The sequence below is a fragment of the Aquarana catesbeiana genome, linkage group LG11 (genome assembly GCF_042186555.1).
Source record: "Aquarana catesbeiana isolate 2022-GZ linkage group LG11, ASM4218655v1, whole genome shotgun sequence".
Lineage (NCBI taxonomy): Eukaryota > Metazoa > Chordata > Amphibia > Anura > Ranidae > Aquarana > Aquarana catesbeiana.
The window spans coordinates 227120011-227141494 of NC_133334.1; the positions used below are offsets into that span (position 1 = coordinate 227120011).

Consider the following 21484-nt stretch of genomic DNA (forward strand, 5'->3'; position numbering starts at 1 on the left):
ATAGCATTGTCCTGCTGAAATATCCAAGGCGTCTGGATCTGAGCATATTCTGCTCTAAAACTTGGATATATCTTTCAGCATTGATAATGCCTTTCCAGATATGCAAGCTGCCCATTCCGTACGCACTAATGCACCCCCATACCATCAGAGATGTAGGCTTTTGAACTGAGCACTGATAATAAGCTGGAAGGTGCCTCTCCTCTTTAGTCCAGAAGACGCGGCACCCATGTTTGCCAAAAAGAATGTCACATTTTGATTCATCTGACCACAGAACAGTTTTTTGCTTTGCAACAGACCATTTTAAATGACCTTTGGCCCAGAGAAGGCAGTGGTGTATCTGGATCATGTTCAGATATGGCTTCTTCTTTGCATGATAGAGATTTACCTTTCATTTTTAGGTGGTGCAGCAAACTGTGTTCACATACAATGATTTCTGGGAGTATTCCTGAGCCCATGCAGTGTTAGCTGAGGGTCTGAAGATCACGGGCATCCAATATTGTGATTTGGCCTTGTCCTTTGTGCACAGAGAGTTCTCCAGATTCTCAGAATCTTTTGATGATGTTATATACTGTAGATGATTTCACACCTAGACCACCCCATGGTTGCAGTGAAGCACCACTCATTTTAGCGGCACTTTACTGGCACTGCAGAGCCTCTTTGAGGGTGGGAGCAGGATGCTTTTAACCCCCAAGAAGGGGTTAACATGGGGTTAAAAGTGCCCGTGTTGCGGCGCTGCCAAAGCTGCCTGTTCATTTCAATGGGCAGGGCGGTTTGGGAGCGGTGTATACACCGCTCCCAAACCGCCCCAAAGATGCTGCTTGCAGGACTTTTTTTCCTGTCCCGCAAACGCACCGCCCCAGTGTGAAAACACTAGGGCTTTCACACTGAGGAGGCATGAGAGGCGCTTTTCAGGCGCTATTTTTAGCGCTAAAACGCCTGTAAAGCGCCTCAGTGTGAAAGGGGTCTTAAAGTCTTTGCAATTTTACATTGAGGGACATTATTCTAAAATTGTTCGACAATTTTTAGATGCAGTTTTTCAGAGATTGGTTAACCTCTGCTCAATTTTACTTCTGTGACACTGTGACACCCTATGATGCCCATTTTATATCCAAGCATGTTACTGACTTGTTGCCAATTAACCTAATTAGTTGCATAATGTTCTTCCAGGTCTTCAGACATACTGCTGCCATCGATTTCACAAATAACATATTTTTTTCTTAAAATGGTAAATTTTTTCAGTTTAAACATTTAATATGTTTTACATTGTGAATAAAATATGGGTTTGTGAGATTTGTAAATCGCTGCATTCTGTTTTTATGTAGATTTTACACAGTGTCCAACCTTTTTTGGAATTGGGGTTGTATGCTGTATGGCTTTGCACTGGTAAAAATGACAATGCACACACTATGGTGAATTTAAGGGGTTAAAGCAGGAGGTAATGAATCAATGCTTGTCAAATGCTCTCTGAAGAGTGTTCCTGAATGTGGATCACTCTTCCGAGAGCAATGCTAGTGTAAACTAGCCCCTAGGGCTCATTCGCACTAGTGGTGCTCTCTGAAGCGTGATCCACGTTTGGATTACTCTTCAGAAAGAATTTGAGGGGCAATGAGGAGGTATCGCCTTCTCACTGCCTGCTGTAACCCTTTGATCTCAGCACTAGTATGTTGTATTGCACGCAGTTGCAGGCCACTTGCAGAGTGCCCCCATTCACTTGAATGAGGTGGGGGGCTCTGTCAGGTAGGCTGTATGGGACTCAATGATTACTAACAGCAGCCCTGTCAGCGTGTTACTACAAGCCTTCCCCAGTCTGGCTCACCTGCCCCTGATTTTCCAAGGTCTTGGCCATGTGGCCTCCTTGGCACCCTAAAGCCGCTCGTCAGACTATTCTCTATCGATCCCACCCATGACGTAGTATTAACTCTTCATAAGACTGAATGGAGATCGCCCCCCTCCCCATAAGGGGGCATTCAAAAATAAGTGTGAAAGCAGTTACACTTTAAAAAGACAAGTCACCATGCTAAAAATTGACATACACACAACTGGAAATTGCTAAACACAGACATATCACCCCAACACCCCTCTCCCTGCCTGTTCAATGTAGAGAAGACCCAGAAAGGAAAGAGCATCTTTAGAATGTTTTAGGCAAAGCATGAAATGTCTTTGCTCTTTTATTATGCTATACACTTTCCCTAGACATTGCATACAATACCTAGGCATGTTGCTAAGGTTTTGATATTGCTTATACTGTATGTGTGTGTTTTTATATATATATATATATATATATATATATATATATATATTATATGTTACAGGCAATGTGTGAATATGTGAAATTGGGAATTCTATAGATTGCCTAGGCAATCCTATAGAATGCATAATTTCACACATTGCCTTTAACATACCGTGCCTTGAAAAGGTATTCATACCCCTTGAAATTTTCCACATTTTGACATGTTACAACCAAAAACGTAAATGTATTTTATTGGGATTTTATGTGATAGACCAACACAAAGTGGCACATAATTGTGAAGTGGAAGGAAAATGATAAATGGTTTTCAACATTTTTTACAAATAAATATGTTAAAAGTGTGGTGTGCATTTGTATTCAGCCCCCCTGAGTCAATACTTTGTAGAACCACCTTTCACTGCAATTACAGCTGCAAGTCTTTTTGGGGATGTCTCTCAGCTTTGCACACCTAGAAAGTGAATTTTTTTCCCATTCTTCTTTGCAAAATAGCTCAAGCTCTGTCAGATTGGATGGAGAGTGTCTGTGAACAGCAATTTTCAAGTCTTGCCACAGATTCTCAATTGGATTTAGGTCTTGACTTTGACTGGGCCATTCTAACACATGAATATGCTTTGATCTAAACCATTCCATTGTAACTTTGGCTGTATGTTTAGGGTCGTTGTCCTGCTGGAAGGTGAACCTCCACCCCAGTCTCAAGTCTTTTGCAGACTCTAACAGGTTTTCTTCTAAGATTGCTCTGTATTTGGCTCCATCCATCTTCCCATCAACTCTGACCAGCTTCCCTGTCCCTACTGAAGAAAAGCATCCCCACAACATGATGCTGTCACCACCATGTCTCACAGTGGGGATGATGTGTTCAGGGTGATGTGCAGTGTTAGTTTTCTGCCACACATAGCGTTTTGCTTTTAGGCCAAAAAGTTACATTTTTGGTCTCATCTGACCAGAGCACCTACTTCCACATGTTTGCTGTGTCCCCCACATGGCTTCCCGCAAACTGCAAATGGGACTTCTTATGGCTTTCTTTCAACAATGGCTTTCTTCTTGCCATTCTTCCATAAAGGCCAGATTTGTGGAATACATGACTAATAGTTGTCCTGTGGACAGATTCTCCCACCTGAGCTGTGGATCTCTGCAGCTCCTCCAGAGTTACCATGGACCTCTTCTCTGATTAATGCTCTCCTTGCCCGGCCTGTCAGTTTAGGTGGACGGCCATGTCTTGGTAGGTTTGCATTTGTGCCATACTCTTTCCATTTTCAGATGTTGGATTGAACAGTGCTTTGTGAGATGTTCAAAGCTTGGGATATTTTTTTATAACATAACGTTGCTTTAAACTTCTCCACAACTTTATCCCTGACCTGTCTGGTGTGTTTCTTGGCCTTTATGATGCTGTTTGTTCACTAAGGTTCTCTAACAAACTTCTGAGGGCTTCACAGAACAGCTGTATTTATACTGAGATTAAATTACGCACAGGTGGACACTATTTACTAATTAGGTAACTTCTGAAGGCAATTGGTTCCACTAGATTTTAGTTAGGGGTATCAGAGTAAAGGGGGCTGAATACAATGCACGCCACACTTTTCACATATTTATTTGTAAAAAAAAAATTAAAACCATTTATCATGTTCCTTCCACTTCATAATTATGTGCCAATGTGTTAGTCTATCACATAAAATCCCAATAAAATAAATGTAAGTTTTTGGTTGTAACATGACAAAATGTGGAAAATGTCAAGGGGTATGAATACTTTTTCAAGGCACTGTATATAAAATAGAAGTATAAAAATGTGAAAATAAAAAAATAAAATTGACCCATAATCGCTATAGTTTCTCTTCACATGTTTCTCCACAGGAGGTATAATGTTGCTAAAATAATTATAATCTAAAATGTAAATTGGTACATTATAATTATTAGAAAGGAGGAAAGAAACATTCGGGCAGAGAGAGAGAGAGAACATAATGTTGCTTTCTATCACAGCAGTAGGCAATAGGCAGCAACAGCAGGAGAGTGGAATGCACACAGACATGCTCTACTGAACAGAGGGAGCCATGTACGACTGTCTTACTTGGTGTTGTCCGAGTCGATGGTGTGAAACAGTTTCTCCAGTTCCTCCTCATTGAGGGTCCCATCTGAGAAAAAAGCCTGAAATTCCTCCAGGGACAATTTCCCATCATCTGCAAGAAAGAGATCGCTTCAGAACACTAGTCTACCAGTGGGGAGATTTACTAGAAAATGCAAGAGCACCATCAAATATACAGAATCACATACTTTTCTATGACAGCAAAGTATATTTAAAAGCTAAGTTCACCTTTTTTCAGAAACTAGCCTATAGAGTCAAGGGGCCCAAGTATACCATTTTATTGTCTTAGCTGTAAGCCATTTGGGCCCCCCAAGAAGCCTGGCTAAAAAACTTACAATTAGCAATACCCATTTCCTGCTTTGTTGCTAGGACATGAAAACAATTGGTTTTCATTCCTGTATTGCTGATAGCAAGCATCCATGGTTTTCACTTCCTCGCAACAAGGTAGGACATGGGGATTGATAACTAAGAGTTTTATGTCCAGGCTTAAAGGAGGCCCAAATGGCTAAACGGTATGACAATAAAATGAATGAACATTCTGGAAAGCTGTACAGTTTTTTTTTTAAATCTAATGAAAACCTCAGATTGCATAGGCAATCTCTGATATGTGTGTCATAGCACTGGACCGCTAGACATGTAAGTTGGACCTACCATAAAGTGTTTTACCTTACAAGTGTTTCAGAACAATTGTCAGACTCATATATACAGTTATGCATTCTTTTGTTAACTGCTTCAAATCCTCTTAATAAAAAATTAAAAAATGTTTCCTTTAGGGAAACCGAGCCATGATTGAAATATAGTACAGTATAGGTGGACCCTGTTTTGGTTCTAGGCTACTACCTCTCTGATAGTAACAAAGAAAGCACTCACCAGATGGTAAATTTTCAGATATGTACTGTACAGTATCTCACTTGAAGAACTTTTTGGAACATTTAATGGTTAAGAGTATTTTTAGGCATAGCTAGTGTTGGGCTAGAATTCCATTTTAAGCACAGTGATTATCAGTCATAATAGTACGCCCACTAACAGGTAAAGTGAATAACAGCAATATGAAAGCAGAAAAAAATTGGCAAACATCAGGATTTGAGCGACTTTACTTTGACAAGGGCAGGATTGTAATGGCTAGATGACTGGAACAACTCCAAAACTACAGCTCTTGTGGGATGTTCCCAGTCTGCAGTGGTCAGGACCTACCAACAGGGTCATGGGCGACATGGTCATGGGCAGCCAAGGCTTATTGATGTACGTGAGAAGCAAAGGCTGGCCTGTGTAGTCCGATCCTATAGAAGAGCCACTGTAGCTCAAATTGCTGAAAAAGTTAATGCTGGTTCCAATAAAAAGGTGTCAGAACACACAGTGCACTGCAGTTTGCCGAGTATGGGGCTGAGTAGCCACAGACCGGTCAGGGTGTCAAAGCTGACCTGTATCCACAACAAAAAAGGCCTACAATGGGCATGTGAGCATCAGAACTGGACCACAGAGCAATGGAAGAATCTTTGAAGTGTTGTCTTGGCCTCCCAAATCTCAAGATCTCAATTTAATCGGGCACCTGTGGGATGTGCTGGTAAAACAAGTCCGATCCATGGAGGCCCCACCTTGCAACTTACAGGACATAAAGGAGAAATACAGTCAAAGCTTGTTCTGCACTCCTGTGACCCCTTTTCAGCAGACAGTGGGCTAAAGCACCACAGAGTCAGTCCAGGCTTGGGCAAGATTGCGATAATGAAGTCGGGATCCGCCTACATGCCTGGATTGGCACCAGGCTCAGCCTTTCTGCAAGCCTGAACCAGCCCCTCCACAGCCCAGCACTCCAGTGAGCACGGGGACCAGAGAGCTAAAGACTGACAGTCAAAAAAAAACATACTTCTCTTTTAAAGGATCTTCTACTGACAGCACCTTCAGAGGTCCAGCGGAGCACATGCCTTGGCAGGTCAGGGCTGTTCTGGCAACAAAAGGGGGCATTCTCAATATTAGGTGGCTGAGCATGCTATGGTACGTGGTCATGTTACGGCTGATCAGTGTATATCAAGATACAAAACTCTTTATTTTTTTTATTTTGGATAAAGCAGGGAACATGTTAATCCTGTCAGTTGTTTTTTTTTTTTTTTTTTTTTATCTGTGTCCTGTTCAATAGGTAACACTTTACTTCCTGTCTTGAAGACACAAAAGAAAGTGAGAGGTAATCTCAAGAAAGTTAGGCAAATCTCTACTTAGTTGTTAGGTGAACAAGTGTCCTCATTGGAAGATTTCCCCTCCCTTCCCTTCCTGGTAACTCAAAATTGTAGATTTTCCCTCTTTTCATGTCCCAGTAGCAATGGTCATCAGTCAAATAGAATGAGTGAATTTCCTCAGTGGGAAACAAACAGCAAACAGGAGTTTCAACTAGAGGTCGACCGATATATCGGTCAATATTTGGCGTGTTTTCATTAATTGGCATCGGCCGATTGTGCTGATAAAAAAGGCCGATTTAAAACTTCAGCGCTACTTGCAAATGACTTCTGTGATAGAAGTCAATGCAAATTGTCTTCCGTGGAGCGACTCCTATCTGGGCTGCCTGCCAAGTGTGAGAAAAGAAGCAAAGAGATACAATGTTTATACTTAACAATGGACTGAACTCCATGTGTGGGAGTTCTCAGTTTAACCATTTAAAGACTAAATCTTTCCTGACACTTATTGCTTACAAGTAAAAATCCTGTATTTTCTACTAGAAAATCACTTACAACTCCCAAACATTATATATTTTCTATCACACGGCATTTGCGCAGCAGTCTTTCAAACGCAATTTTTTTTGAAAAAATACACTAATGAATTTAAAAAAAACGAAAACAGTAAAGTTAGCCCATTTTTTTCATCCAAAAGTTTTGATTACCTGTTTTTGTGTATTTAATATTTAAGATATAGTTTTTTTTTAAGCTAAATTATACATACAAGTGAACTGATTGGAGGTTTGTTTTATTTAATAAATGTTTAAATGTAAGAAATTTTCTGTATCGCTTATTACTTAAGGCTGCTTTCACACTGGAGTGGGCATGCGTTGACAGTAAAACACTGCTAGTTTTAGTGGCGCTTTACTGTCATTTTAGCAGCGCTATTCGGCTGCTAGCGGGGCGCTTAAAACCCAGCTAGTGGCCGATGAAGGGGTTAAATGCGCCCGTGTAGTTCCACTGGCGAATCGCTTTGCAGGCACTTCGGCAGCGGTGCCCATTCATTTCAATGGGCAGGAGTGGTGGAGGAGTGGTATACACCACTCCAAAGATGCTGCTTGCAGGACTTTTTTTAAAATCCTGCCAGCGCATCGCCTCAGTGTGAAAGCACTTGGGCTTTCACACTGAGACTGCAGGGGAGCCGTTTTGCAGGCACTTTACAGGCGCTATTTTTAGCCCAAAAGCGCCTGAAAAATGCCCCAGTGTGAAGGGGAGATGAAGGGGGGGGGGGAATCGGCCTAACATATCAACCCAAAAAAATCAGCATCATATATCGGCCATCGGCCGCCGTGATTTCTAAATATCGGCATCGCCCAGAGAAAAACCCATATCGGTCGACCTCTAGTTTCAACCTTTCTCTACTCCACCCAGATCTAAAAAAGGTGTTCCCTTTAGACATGCTTTAGGTTAGACAATAAAGGGCATCACCTAAACCTCCTACTTTCTGCATTAATCAATGGCTAACACAGTACAAGACTCTACTACATACTTTTGTCGGTCAAGAAACCCAAACGATCTACAACTCTCCCCAAAGCTACATCACCAGCCTTGCCTCAAAATAAAACCCAAACTGTCTTCTTTGCTCCTCCAAAGAGCTTCTACTCTTAATCCCCCTTGTCACCTACTCCCATGCTTAACTCCAGGACTTCTCCAACTATCTACTACTCTTGAAAGTTAATCTCTTTAAGTCTGCCTATCCCATCTCTACCTAACAACTAGAATTTTACTTTCTCTGTTAACTTATCCTCCACAGCTATCACCTTTTGTATCAGTTGCTTCTCCATTTAGATTGTAATCCCTTACAAGAACAGCCCTCCTAACTCACTTGCATTGAATTGTATTGGAACGGTATGGTCTTTCCTTATTTTGTGAAGTTCTGCGCAAATTGTTGGCACTGTATAAATCCTGTATAATAATAATAATAATAATAATAATATGAACAATAATAATAACAGCAACACCAATAATAATAATTATTCAGCTATGGGAAGGGTTAGTGAAAAAAAATCCCTGTACCTACTTTTTTTTTTTTACTTACGTGACCATCAGTGTGGAAGGCTCTGTATGACTGACAGTTTCTATCAAGTTAGACTGACCAAAGACGGAGAAAATTTCTTTCCTGCAACCACAGGAATCCCTCCTGCCAAGTCATTGTAATTTTTATATACTATACTATATACTATAACAGCCACTTGCAATAATTGTATGTAGAATCTGGTAGGCTGATTGTACCCATGTTGATTGATCGATCAACTTGGGTACAGTCAGCCTACCCATACATGGTTTGAATCTTGGCCGGTTCAGCAGGATTTGGTTTGAACTGTCTATGGCCGCCTTTACAATGATTGCAGGGGACATTAACTTTCACTTGTGCTTTCTAGGTTGTGTTAGAAAGCTGCGACCCAGGATACCAAGCTTACAACAGTCTTTATAAACAGGAATCTGTAAGATAGGTTATAACAAGAGGAATGGAGTAAAATGCTCTGGTTCAGTCAGCAATGGCAGTCCCATCATCTAAGCGCTCTCCTTTAAATACATCTAAGATGACAAAAAACTCATGCTTCAAAACTGGAGACTGGAAGAATAAATAAATGAAAAATAATGGTTTAAGTTACTGGTATGCTTTAAAAAATTATTTTTTAACAGTTAGTACGGGATACCCCACGTTAGCCACTACTGGCACTGGCCTAATTAATAAACTCAACGATGCACACAATATAACATTGAGCAATCTACCTAAGATAACCTCAGCACAGTGGTCCAAATTTGCAAAAATAATATAATTTAAAAATCAAGAAGAGGTGTTTGAGTTTCTTTTAAGTTTCTTTCAAGTACCAAGTTAAAAGACCTAAAACAGCTGAATCCAAATGCAGCTAAAGCAGATAAATCTACGGGCTAGACACAACACCATCTGTACATCTCTAAAAGAAACCATTCTGTTTTTCTAATTATTTATTACTTGGACTTGAGTTACAAACATCTTAGCAGACAATATTTAAAAAGTGTTTAAACTACAGAATTCTGCCAGTCTATAGAATATGGATGACTGCTATTGCATAAGCAATTACCTTTACCTTAAGGCTTACATTTTAAGGGCTAAACCATAATTTGCTCCTCCAATATCATCAAAAGTAATGAATCTATTACTTTCTATATAAAATAAGTTTGTATTATGAACCTGAACTTTTAGTTTTTGACCATAGTTTTATATACTGTATAATACAATTATAGTCCTACTGAATGGCGAGTCTTTTAAAAACCCACATTTTAGCTGCTCTTCTTCTACAGATTTTATCCATCTACAGATCTTAGCCCTTCCGCAGATTTACGATTCAGTAAATTGGCCTAACATTAGAACAGAACTCAAAAAGCAATTGTGTGCGATAAGAGATGGCAGCCAACGGGACTTCCATTTGTAGTTTAAAGTGAGCAGATTAAAAGATGAGAAAGTTTCATTGCTTCATGTTAGACGACCACAACGAGGAGAACCACTGTATCAATTTTTGATTCACCTAAAATATTTCTATGTGGATCTCAATGACGCCGAGAATCACCATTTAGAAACTCAGCACATGAATAATGAATCGTACGGTTCTCTGAAAACTGGACAAATCTTCATTCATATTCAGGAAAATCAGAAAATTTGCAGGTTGCTGATTTGCCTGGTTTTTAAACAGATTCACTCACTCATCATCATATTCTGCATTATCAGTACAGGGATTTGTTTCCAAAAGGAGTAGACCAGGATAGGCAAGGGGTAATTGTATTCTATAATGGTAAATTTAGTGTAAGCATCACTGTGTGCGCTACATACATGACAAAATTAAGAACTCCATGTAGATTTCTGTCTTGCTGTCTACATAGAAAAAAAAACTTTTTCTGCTCTAAATTACTTCGCAATTGATCACAATAGTTTTTTTTTTGGATCTATACACCTGCACTCCTCCATGGTATGTAAGGAGATATCAATACATAGAGCCTCAGTCTGAGCTCCCTGCCCCCGCGTGGGGTACCCCCAACTTTTTTTTAAACTATGGAGTTGATTTACTAGAGAAAACTAGACTTTTCACTTTGCAATTGCAGTTGCACTCTGCAAGAGCATTTGCTCCAGAGCTTAGTAAAGGTGGGGAAGCTCTTCTGACTTCAATCATCCAACCATGCGCAAGCAAAATTTCATTATTTTTAAAATCTTCCTTGAATTTGATCGGGTATTCCATGCAAAGTAAAGCTTCACCTCACTTACTAAGTTCTGTAGCAAATGCCCTTGCACAGTGCACAGTCTATTTGGCTTTAGTAACTCATCCCCCTCTGTTTCAAAGTTTTCTACAGCTTACAGCTTTACAGTCTAGCCAGGAGTAACTCAATTGCTCTATATAAGCACAGGTTTGCAAGAGCAATGGGGATGTGCAAAGTACTGTAGTCCATAGTAACCATCCCTTTTTAATTTACAGGTACAGATTAGATAAGCTATGAGTTTTGATTGGTTGATGAGGTTGGCACTCTGCACATCTTCACTGATTACTTTATCAAATACTGTATGCTCAAAAGTGCTACAGAAATTAAAATCTCAGAAAACAAACTCAAAACTCCAAATGAGGTTAAAATAAAGCCAGGTGCACTAAAAGAAATATGGGTTGCCATTGCTGATCTTCTTAAAATGCTGGTTACCCGGTTCTCTGACTTTTTTTTTCTTAGAAACTGACCCAGAACAAACATGCAGCCCATTAAAGTCATAACTCCTAAATTGTATAAATGTTCTAGGCCAATGGCTAAGACATTGTGGAAGCCATTGCACTGAATCGGCATGATGGCTAGAAAACTAGATGTCAAACACGGGGGTTCCTTCCGTACAATCTTCCTTCAACTCCAATGCCTCCCCACCTAGTACTAGTCCTGCTGCAACAGCATATGCCGAGCACAGTATAACACAAAAACTTCAAAAGATTCCCAAACCAATTTTCAAACAACAAACAATCTACAAACCCTTTATAGTACACCTCTAGGTTTAGCATGAATAGCCCATATCCCACTCATGTTCATACCTGTCTTCAGCTGGGACAGAAAAACTTGCAGCATCCTATAAGCCATTTTAGAAAGAGATGAACTTTGCCCGTGTCAATAAGCACTGCAAATGAATCACCCTCCTTAGCGGAATAAAAAATGCATAGCACCACTTGTTTGCTTTAAATAATTCACGATTCTCATTTAGGAATCTCCTTGAAGACCGGGAATCCCGCAGAGAGTAATTAACAATGTACACAAAAAGAGTGCCCCGTTTTATTTAATTGGATACACAAAACTCTGTTTAATCTAGAAAGAAAGGTCACGATAAATTGTTATTATGAGGAGACCTAAATAGGTTCACTTTGAAGACAGAAGAAGAAGGGTCACTAAAACATTGCTCGATTCGTGTAGTCCTAAAATTATTTATTGACTGTAATGCAGTACTTTTCTGTGTCTCGGTCCTTGTGTATGTAAAACATAGAAGAATATCCACCTCAAGTAATATACAATATCTCACAAAAGTGAGTACACCCCTCGCATTTTTGTAAATATTTTATTATATCTTTTCATGTGACAACACTAGAGAAATGACACAATGTAAAGTAGTGAGTGTACAGCTTGTATAACAGTGTACATTTGCTGTCCCTTCAAAATAACTCAACACATGGCCATTAATGTCTAAACCGCTGGCAACAAAAGTGAGTACACCCCTAAGTAAAAATGCCCAAATTGGGCCCAATTGCCATTTTCCCTCCCCGATGTCATGTGACTCGTTAGTGTTCCAATGTCTGAGGTATGAATGGGGAGCAGGTGTGTTAAATGTGGTGTTATTACTCTCGCTCTCTCATACTGGTCACTGGAAATTCAACATGGGACCTCATGGCAAAGAACTCTCTGAGGATCTGAAAAAAAAAGAATTGTTCCACTCAGAACAGGCCTCGCCATAGTCGACCAAAGAAGTTGAGTGCACGTGCTCAGCGTCATATCCAGAGGTTGTCTTGGGGAAATAGACGTATGAGTGCTGCCAGCATTGCTGCAGAGGTTGAAGGGGTGGGGGGTCAGCCTGTCAGTGCTCAGACCATACGCCGAACACTGCATCACATTGGTCTGCATGGCTGTCGTCCCAGAAGGAAGCCTCTTCTAAAGATGATGCACAAGAAAGTCCGCAGTTTGCTGAAGACAAGACTAAGGACACGGTTCAGATGGTGTCAAGCGTGTGTGGTGGCAACCAGATGAGGAGTACAAAGACAAGTGTGTCTTGCCTACAGTCAAGCATGGTGGTGGGAGTGTGATGGTCTGGGGCTGCATGAGTGCTGCCAGCACTGGGGAGCTACAGTTCATTGAGAGACTGGGCCGCAGGGCATCATTCCAACATGATAACGACCCCAAGCACACCTCCAAGAAGACCACTGCCTTGCTAAAGAAGCTGAGAGTCAAGGTGATGGGCTGGCCAAGCATGTCTCCAGACCTATTGAGCATCTGTGGAGCATCCTCAAACAGAAGGTGGAGGAGCGCAAGGTCTCTAATATCCACCAGCAGCTCTGGTGAACTCCATGCAAAAGAGGGTTAAGGCAGTGCTGGAAAATAATAGTGGCCACACAAAATATTGACACTTTGGGCCCAATTTGGACATTTTCACTTATGCCGAGTACACACTGGTGTTTCCGTTTTTCTGACGGAGTTCCGCTGAAACGGACTTGCGTACACACGATCACACCAAGGTCCGATCGTTTAGAACGCGGTGACGTACAACGGGACTAGAAAAAGGAAGTTAAATAGCCAGTAGCCAATATCTGCCCTTACGTCATTTTTGGTCCGTCAGAGTAGCATACAGACGAATGGTTTTCCCAATAGGAATTGATTCCGTCGGAAAGATTTAAAATGTTCTATTTCCAGGTCCGTCAAAATTTTCGAAAGAAAAAGTCCGATGAAGCCCACACACGATCGGAATATCTGATGAAATGATTCTATTGGACCTTTTCTGCCAGAAAGTCTGGTCGTGTGTACGCGGCATTAGGGATGTACTCACTTTTGTTACCAGTGGTTTAGACATTAATGGTTGTGTGTTGAGTTATTTTGAGGGGACAGCAAATTTACACTGTTATACAAGCTGTACACTCACTACTTTACATTGTAGCAAAGTGTAATTTCTTCAGTGTTGTCACATGAAAAGATATAATAAAATATTTACAAAAATGGGAGGGGTGTACTCACTTTTGTGAGATACTGTATCTAAATCCACATAGACAAGATACACATTTAGACCTTGACTTGTAACAGCAGGACTTGCTTCACAATATTAGTAATAAGGGGGTAGTGGCTGCGCTGTAATAGGGGGGAAGGGGGAGGAGTGGGGATCGACAGGGGGGTAGGACTATGCTAAAAAATAATAAAAGTCATGTGACCGTGGTGAAATAAGGCAAACTCAACTATGGGTGTATAATCAAATACAATTAAAATATAAAAGTATAAGCACAAACACAATAACTGTATATATATAAAATAAATATATATATACCAGCAAAAATCATATGCAAGGATAGGTGAATCTACTAGGAAAAAGGCATAAATCAAAAGTCTATCGTGATAACATAAGAAATACCTCCAATAACATTACTAGAACCTTGTCTGTAGCACAAATATAAAATGATCAACAAATAAATCCACACATGAAATAATAAATAATGTGAATACAAAGTGAAAAAAGGTGTCCATAAACAGTAGTCCCAGTGATTGGTGTTGGTGTCCCGCCAACACTTGGCGAAAAAAATACCATAAAAATAAAAAATGATAATAGTAAAAAATGACACAAACTAACAGCAATCCCACCACCAAATTTAACAATCCTGGATGTGAATACGATGTTGAATGAATCAGGGGAAAGGAAGAACCAGTGTGCTGACAGGTGGGGGCACCTTCGTGTTCCCAGGCCCCTTACCTTACGGCTGTAAGGTATACAGCATATGCCAAAGAGGCTCCACAGGCGGGGGAGTTCAGCAATACCGCAGATAACGTTGATTGATGTTGCCGTGTATCATATATGAAAAAACAAAGAGCGAATGCTACATAGTATGATACCGTTTGGTTTAGAGGCACAGGTGGGAGAGAGGAGAGGGGGGTTTGCACTCACTTTTAGTCAATGAGCGCACGCCTCAACCCACGAACGCCGAGCTCGTATAGTCCCAAGTTCTGGATCATCTGAGGGACTCTCCCCGCTTTCAAATCCACCACCCGTTATGCAGAGTTGTTTAGTGCGGTATATAAAAAACAGAAACCGCACATAGCATAATCCCGTCTAACACATACTTTATTAAAATATCTCTAAAACTCGTACACTTACATTTAAAAACAGCTGGGGGGTAAAACATCCACGAGCGCCGAGCTCGTCACGTCCAGCTAGTGTGTGGCAGCATCCCGTGCTCCTGACGCGTATCGTCACGTCACGTGACTTCTTCAGAGGACTTGCTTCACAACCTTGGGCTTTAAACGCTAGTCTGAAGACTTTGGAAGCTTTTAGTCAACTTTATGCTTCTTTCTTTAGCCTTAAAATCACTGTTTGACCTGCTTTGCCCACAGTTTAAATGCACGTAAACAGGACATGCTGTGTCCAAAAAAACGCAGCAGAAAGCCAGTCAAACACAGTCTCTGCATCTCAGTCATCTACACCAGCGGCCGCCAACCAGTGATCCGTATATCACTGATGGTCCATAAGAAAATTTTGGTGGTTCACAGTGGTCTGCTGCAAATCAACATTTTGCAGGACGTATACCGCCCAGTGTTGTTTCCAGTGTTGTTCTAAATTGATACACAAAAACACAGACTAGGCACACATTTAACCCTTTGATAGCCCTAGATGTTTAACCCCTTCCCAGCCAGTGTCATTAGTACAGTGACAGTGCATAATTTTAACACTGATCACTGTATTAGTGTCACTGGTTCCCACAAAGTATCAAAAGTGTCAGTTAGTGTCTGATTCCCCGCCACAATATCGCAGTCCTGCCATAAGTCACGGATCACCATCATTACTAGTATAAAGAAGTAAAAAATAAAAATTCCAGTTTATATCCCATAGTTTGTAGGCACTATAACTTTTGCGCAAACCAATTAATATATGCTTATTGGGATTTTTTTTTTTTACCAAAAATATATAGCAGAATACATATTGGCTTAAATTTATGAAGAAATTAGATTTTTTTTTTTAAATTGCATTGGATATGTTTTAAGGCAGAAAGTAAAAATATATAGTTTTTTTTTTTTTTCAAAATTGTCGGTCTTTTTTTGTTTATAGATCAAAAAAATAAACACAGTGGTGATCAAATATCAGCAAAAGAAAGCTTTATTTGTGGGGAAAAAAATGCAGTGCCGTATAGCAAACAATGGCCTGGTCATAAAGGGTGGGAAATCTTTTGAAGGTCAAGTGGATAAGGCAACAGTGTGATCGAGGGGGAGGGGGGCAGAGAGCTGGGTCATTGTGTGTTTAAGGCATGTAAAAAGCATGCTAGTGGTCCATGGGATTCACACTTGTTAGTTTAGTGGTCCGTGAGGTCGAAAGTTTGGCGACCACTGATCTACACTACTCCACTGATGTCAATAGGAATTTACTGACCTGTGTTAGATGTGTTTTTCAAATGTATGTTTGAAATTCGCCACATGTAAAAGCAATCCAGTGGCTTTTTAGCTGCAAGGATTGCTTTTACTTAAAAAAAACAATACCAGGGTCATGACTGCAGTTGCGACCATGGCCCCGGTATAACCCCTTCAACCAGAGGATGTATGGGTACATCCTTTGGGGTAAGAGGTTTAATAAAAATATAGTTTGTGTAGCAATTGTATATGCCAGCCATTCTGCACCAGGGTTCCACGGACCCCATAGGGTTCCTCCAAAGCATGCTGGAGGTTTCCTGAGCTGATTGACCTGTACCTGCATAGTTCAGGGCCATTGTTCTGTCAGATATGGTGACCTGTCAAAAATGGTAACGATAGTGACGCTCCGTTGTCGCCATCTTGCTACACCCCTCACTCCTCCATAATAAGGATACACTGAGAAGGGGGAAAGCGGACATCTTGTTACACCCACCGGAGTCTTGCATTTTACACTTATTTTTAACAGTAAAGTGAGTTTATATATTGAAATGCAGTACTTAGAACTTCGTATGAATGTTTAGATGTTGAATTTTAAAAGCAGAGGTGTTCTGTCAGATTAGCAAACCTATGAGATGAGCAGGCTTCCCGTTGCTTTTAAAATTCAACATCTAACCATTCAGACAGAGTTCTAAGTACTGTATTTCACTATATAAACTCTCTTTACTGTTAAAAATAAGTGTAAAATGCAAAACTCCGGTGGGTGTAACAAGATGTCCGCTTTCCCCCTTCTCATGTATCCTTACTGTGAAGGAGTGCGGGGTGTAGCAAGATGGCGTCACTTCCATTACACATTCTGACGGGTCACCAAATCTGACAAAACACCATCACCACTTGGCAAAACCAGCAGCAGGAAACCAAGTATTATCTAGCTGTCTGTAAGGCTATCATCCTCATCACCACTGTAAAGGTTGCATTCTTCCTACTGACCACCAATGGACGAGGCATTTTTCCATCAAACCCCAATGTATTGGTGTTAGTAACGGTTCCCTGAGACCTGAAAATTATTTTCGGGGTTCCTCTGGGGTAAAATGTTTAACAAAGCTGGTATATACTATATTATATATTTTTTTCTATTTGGTATATTTTTTTTTCACAAAAGTAGATGTAAGAAGATGTTAACCTTCTTGGTTTTTCTGTACTTTTCTCATGAAATGGTAAAATTGAGGAAAGGATCACGTTATGAACTTCTGAATTTAGTCTTTGCACATATTCTGGGGCCAGTGGACAAGTAAAGCAGGCAGGACACTAAAGCTTTATATCTGAAGCTCATTTTCGGGTTCTGAGAAGAATCAGATAAAGAAGCAGAAAATTTCAATGTCAAGTCTGCTGACTCAGTTTGAGATAGACTGACATTTATGTTTTGTTCCTCTTGTTCCTCTTCAGTCAGCAATTTATGCGATTCACATTGACTGCATAATGAATTAATCAAGCCACAGGAATTTGAGCATTTTTTCTATAATTTATGGTTGCGTAGAGCGTGCCCCTCACTCTTCATTCTCCTGGAGGTAGCAGCTGTCTAGATCTTGGCTTTGCACACCAATGTTTACCACATTTTTCACTCTACTGCTGTTTTGCACAAGGACAAATACTTTTTAAACCAATTTATTTTAGCCATTCATGGGGAAAAATTCTCAGTGTGTTGCAAGTATCTTGGAGACAAAATAAATAGCCAGGCATAAAGTAATGTTAATTCATACAGAAAATGCATATACAAATTCTGTCCCTGAAATGGGTTAGTATTCGTCCAACTATTTCAACTAAAAAGAAGAACATTGGCTTGGGGTGACATAGTAGCCGATAACTTGGTGCCAAAAAAAAAGTCAAAAAATAAGTAATGTGCCTAGATGGTCTTTTTCCCCAATCTACCATGGGATAAATACAGCAGCCATCATTGCTGATCTCCTTCTGAAAATTCGAAATCGCCTGGCTGTTGTGCTGACCCATTGGTTTTAAAACCGAGGTTTCGTCTGCTTATATTTTCCTTCTTGGTGGCTCATTTCCCCTTTCCCCTCAACGTGCTACAGATTTTTTTATTTTTATTACATGCCTTTTTTTTAGACCCAGTGATGTCATCAATAAGTCTCTCTGCTTTTCTATGCAATACAGACAGATTGTGGCTGGTGAGTGGGGCCGGCAGGCTGCTGTTTATAGCTTCCTAAAGGAATCACAACACCCTATCTCAGTACTCCTTTTCAAGTGCCCTCAAGCCTAAAAGAAGCAGTGAGCTGGCTCTTGGGAGGATTTATGCAAATTTCAAAATCTCTTGATGGGTTTGTATCAGTCTTGAAGAGTGCGCATTCCTAGGCAGGCAGGTACTGTGATCTTGAGGTACTGCCGATTGATAGAACTTAGGGCTCTTTCACACGGGGCAGATCAGTGATGATCCGCCCCGTGAACACCCGCTTGCTCAGCGGGGATTGCTCCGCCGATCCCCGCTGAGCAGGAAAATGACAGGTCCGTCGCTGCACACTGTGCAGCGACGGACCTGTCAGAGCGCCGCTCTCCCCTATGGGGGATCGGATGATGACGGACCGTAGAGTCCGTCGTCATCCAATCCGAAAACGGATGGAACAGTAGGGTTTTCCTCCGTTACACTTTTCGGATCGGAGCTGTTGGATGTCAGCGGACATGTCACCGCTGACATCCGACGCTCCATAGGGATACATGTATGTCCATTTTTCATCCGAAAAGAAGAAGGATGAAAAACGGACATACGGATCCTCCGTGTGAAAGAGGCCTTAAAGTGTTTTTAAACCCACAACTCCCCGCAGACGTGGTGTATCTGGATTTTGCAAAAGCATTTGACACAGTTCCCCATAAACGTTTACTGTACAAAGTAAGGTCCGTTGGCATGGACCATAGGGTGAGTACATGGATTGAAAACTGGCTACAAGGGCGTGTTCAGAGGGTGGTGATAAATGGGGAGTACTCAGAATGGTCAGGGGTGGGTAGTGGGGTTCCCCAGGGTTCTGTGCTGGGACCAATCCTATTTTATTTGTTCATAAATGACCTAGAGAATGGGGTAAGCAGTTCAATCTCTGGATTTGCGGACGATACTAAGCTAAGCAGGGCAATAACTTTTCTGCATGATGTGGAAACCTTGCAAAAAGATCTGAAGAAATTAATGGGGTGGGCAACTACATGGCAAATGAGGTTTATTGTAGAAAAATGTAAAATAATGCATTTGGGTGGCAAAAATATGAATGCAATCTACTTACTGGGGGGAGAACCTCTGGGGGAATCTGGGATGGAAAAGGACCTGGTAGATGATAGGCTCAGCAATGGCATGAAATGCCAAGCTGCTGCTAACAAAGTAAACAGAATATTGGCATGCATTAAAAAGGGGATTAACTCCAGAGATAAAACGATAATTCTCCCACTCTACAAGTACTCTGGTCCGTCTGCACCTAGAGTATGCTGTCTAGTTCTGGGCACCAGTCCTTAGGAAGGATGTACTGGAAATCGAGCGAGTACAAAGAAGGGCAACTAAACTAATAAAGGATCTTAGTTATGAGGAAAGGTTGCGAGCACTGAACTTATTCTCTCTGGAGAAGAGACGCTTGAGAGGGGATATGATTTGAATTTATAAATACCGTACTGGTGACCCTACAATAGGGATAAAACTTTTTCGCGGAAGGGAGTTTAACAAGACTCGTGGCCACTCAATAGAAGAAAAGAGGTTTAACCTTAGACTACGTAGAGGGTTATTTACTGTAAGAGTGGCAAGGATGTGGAAATCCCTTCCACAGGCGGTAGACTCAACGAGGAGCATCGATAGCTTCAAAAAACTATTAGATAAGCACATGAACCACCGCAACATACAGAGATATACAATGTAATACGGACATATAATCACACACATAGGTTGGACTTATAGACACATAGGTGCCTTTTTTCAGCCTCACCTACTATGTAACTATATAACAGTAAAATCAGTCTGTATATGCAGTAAAGCATTCTTGTTATACTCACTGTGGAACCTAAGGGGTTAATCCTCCGCTTTATATAAAGTCTTTTAATCATGTCTTCTCTGATCCTCTACTTCTTTTACTGTCCCCATTCCATCCGCAAATGCTTAGTTTTGGCGTACAACGCTAGAGAGTTTTTTGATTTTTTGGGGGAAGGTGCATGTGATCAGCACAAGGCCAATCAGCACTGTCCAGACAAAGTGTCAGGGGTCATACAGCCTCATAGAACAGTCAGAAGAGAATGAAAACTCCTACAAGCTTTAACCAGACACTAATAGAAGTCACAAAACTGCTTTATACTGCTGATGAGAAAAGGTATTTAGCAGCATTTAGTGGTCTTGTTATATTTACTAAAATAATTGCATTTCCATGTTCTGTGTACTGTGGGAGACCAGATATAGTGAATGCAGGGTCCTGGGTTTAGTAACACTTTAAATTCAGTAAATGAAAGAGGTGGGCAAGGGACAGTCAGGCAGGGGAGGAAAGCGCTAGATGATGCTGGATGTCTTCCAGACAGGAATTGAGGGGGCTCTATCTGACTTGCTTCACACTATAAGAAGCTCACAGAGGGCAGGTGCGTAGAAAAGGGGGGATAATGGGAGTCCAACCATAGCACAACAGCTAGGTTAATGTAGCCTGACTGGCAGCCCCTTTAAAGTGGGAGCTGAACAATTCAATCCTATTCTCGGCCGCGCTACATTTCCTTCACCTCCCCAGCCAAGGGATTGACAGGCTGAAAAGACAAGAGGGAAGACTCTAATTGGCGGTAACAACTGCAAGGTGAGCCTACCTACCGTATCTGCAGGAAAAGAAGAAGGAGCAGTGTGTTGGTGACCCTAATTCCCACACAAGACCCATGGAAACCATGGCAGACAGGGAGAGGAAAAAAAAACCTCGTACACAGGAGAGCCACGAACGGGCTGCAGTGGAGGTAGAGGACAGGCAGACCCATTGGAGAGGCCTATAATGCACCCCTAAATCATGTTTTTCCCTTCTGCTGGTCGTCAGAGGCACCAGGAGAGAGGAATCTGTGGTCTGTGGCCCACCTGTTTGACACCTTTCTCAAGCCACCAATTTGAAGTCAGGCAGCAGAGAGAGTTGGGACCGAGTATGTGAGACTTATTACTGTCAGCAGGACATCTGCAAAGTGTTGGTGAGGTGAGAGGCCCTTGGGCACCCCTATTTGCATTAAAACGTGCTTGTTGTTTATGGAACCTTGCTGTCTCCAGTAGAGCTCTGCTGGGACACTTTGGGAGTATCCACGCCTGAGGTTTGTATGTGTCTGTTAGATTCTTACTTGTGGTATGCTAATTAGAGTATATTTTGTGGGTACTGTGCC

General features: G+C 41.2%; 1 protein-coding gene across 3 annotated transcripts in view; it reads right to left on the bottom strand.

Annotated features, from left to right (window-relative positions):
* Positions 1 to 21484, bottom strand: part of NECAB2 (N-terminal EF-hand calcium binding protein 2) — a 370725-nt gene that overhangs the window by 222811 nt on the left and 126430 nt on the right. For 2 of the 3 annotated variants that reach the window (XM_073605449.1, XM_073605451.1), the window contains exon 3: positions 4311 to 4419. In XM_073605449.1, the coding sequence (XP_073461550.1) occupies positions 4311 to 4419 (109 nt within the window). Of the gene's footprint in view, positions 1 to 4310; positions 4420 to 11571; positions 11674 to 21484 lie in introns of those variants that run through there. The other variant, XM_073605452.1, reaches the window with a different exon arrangement.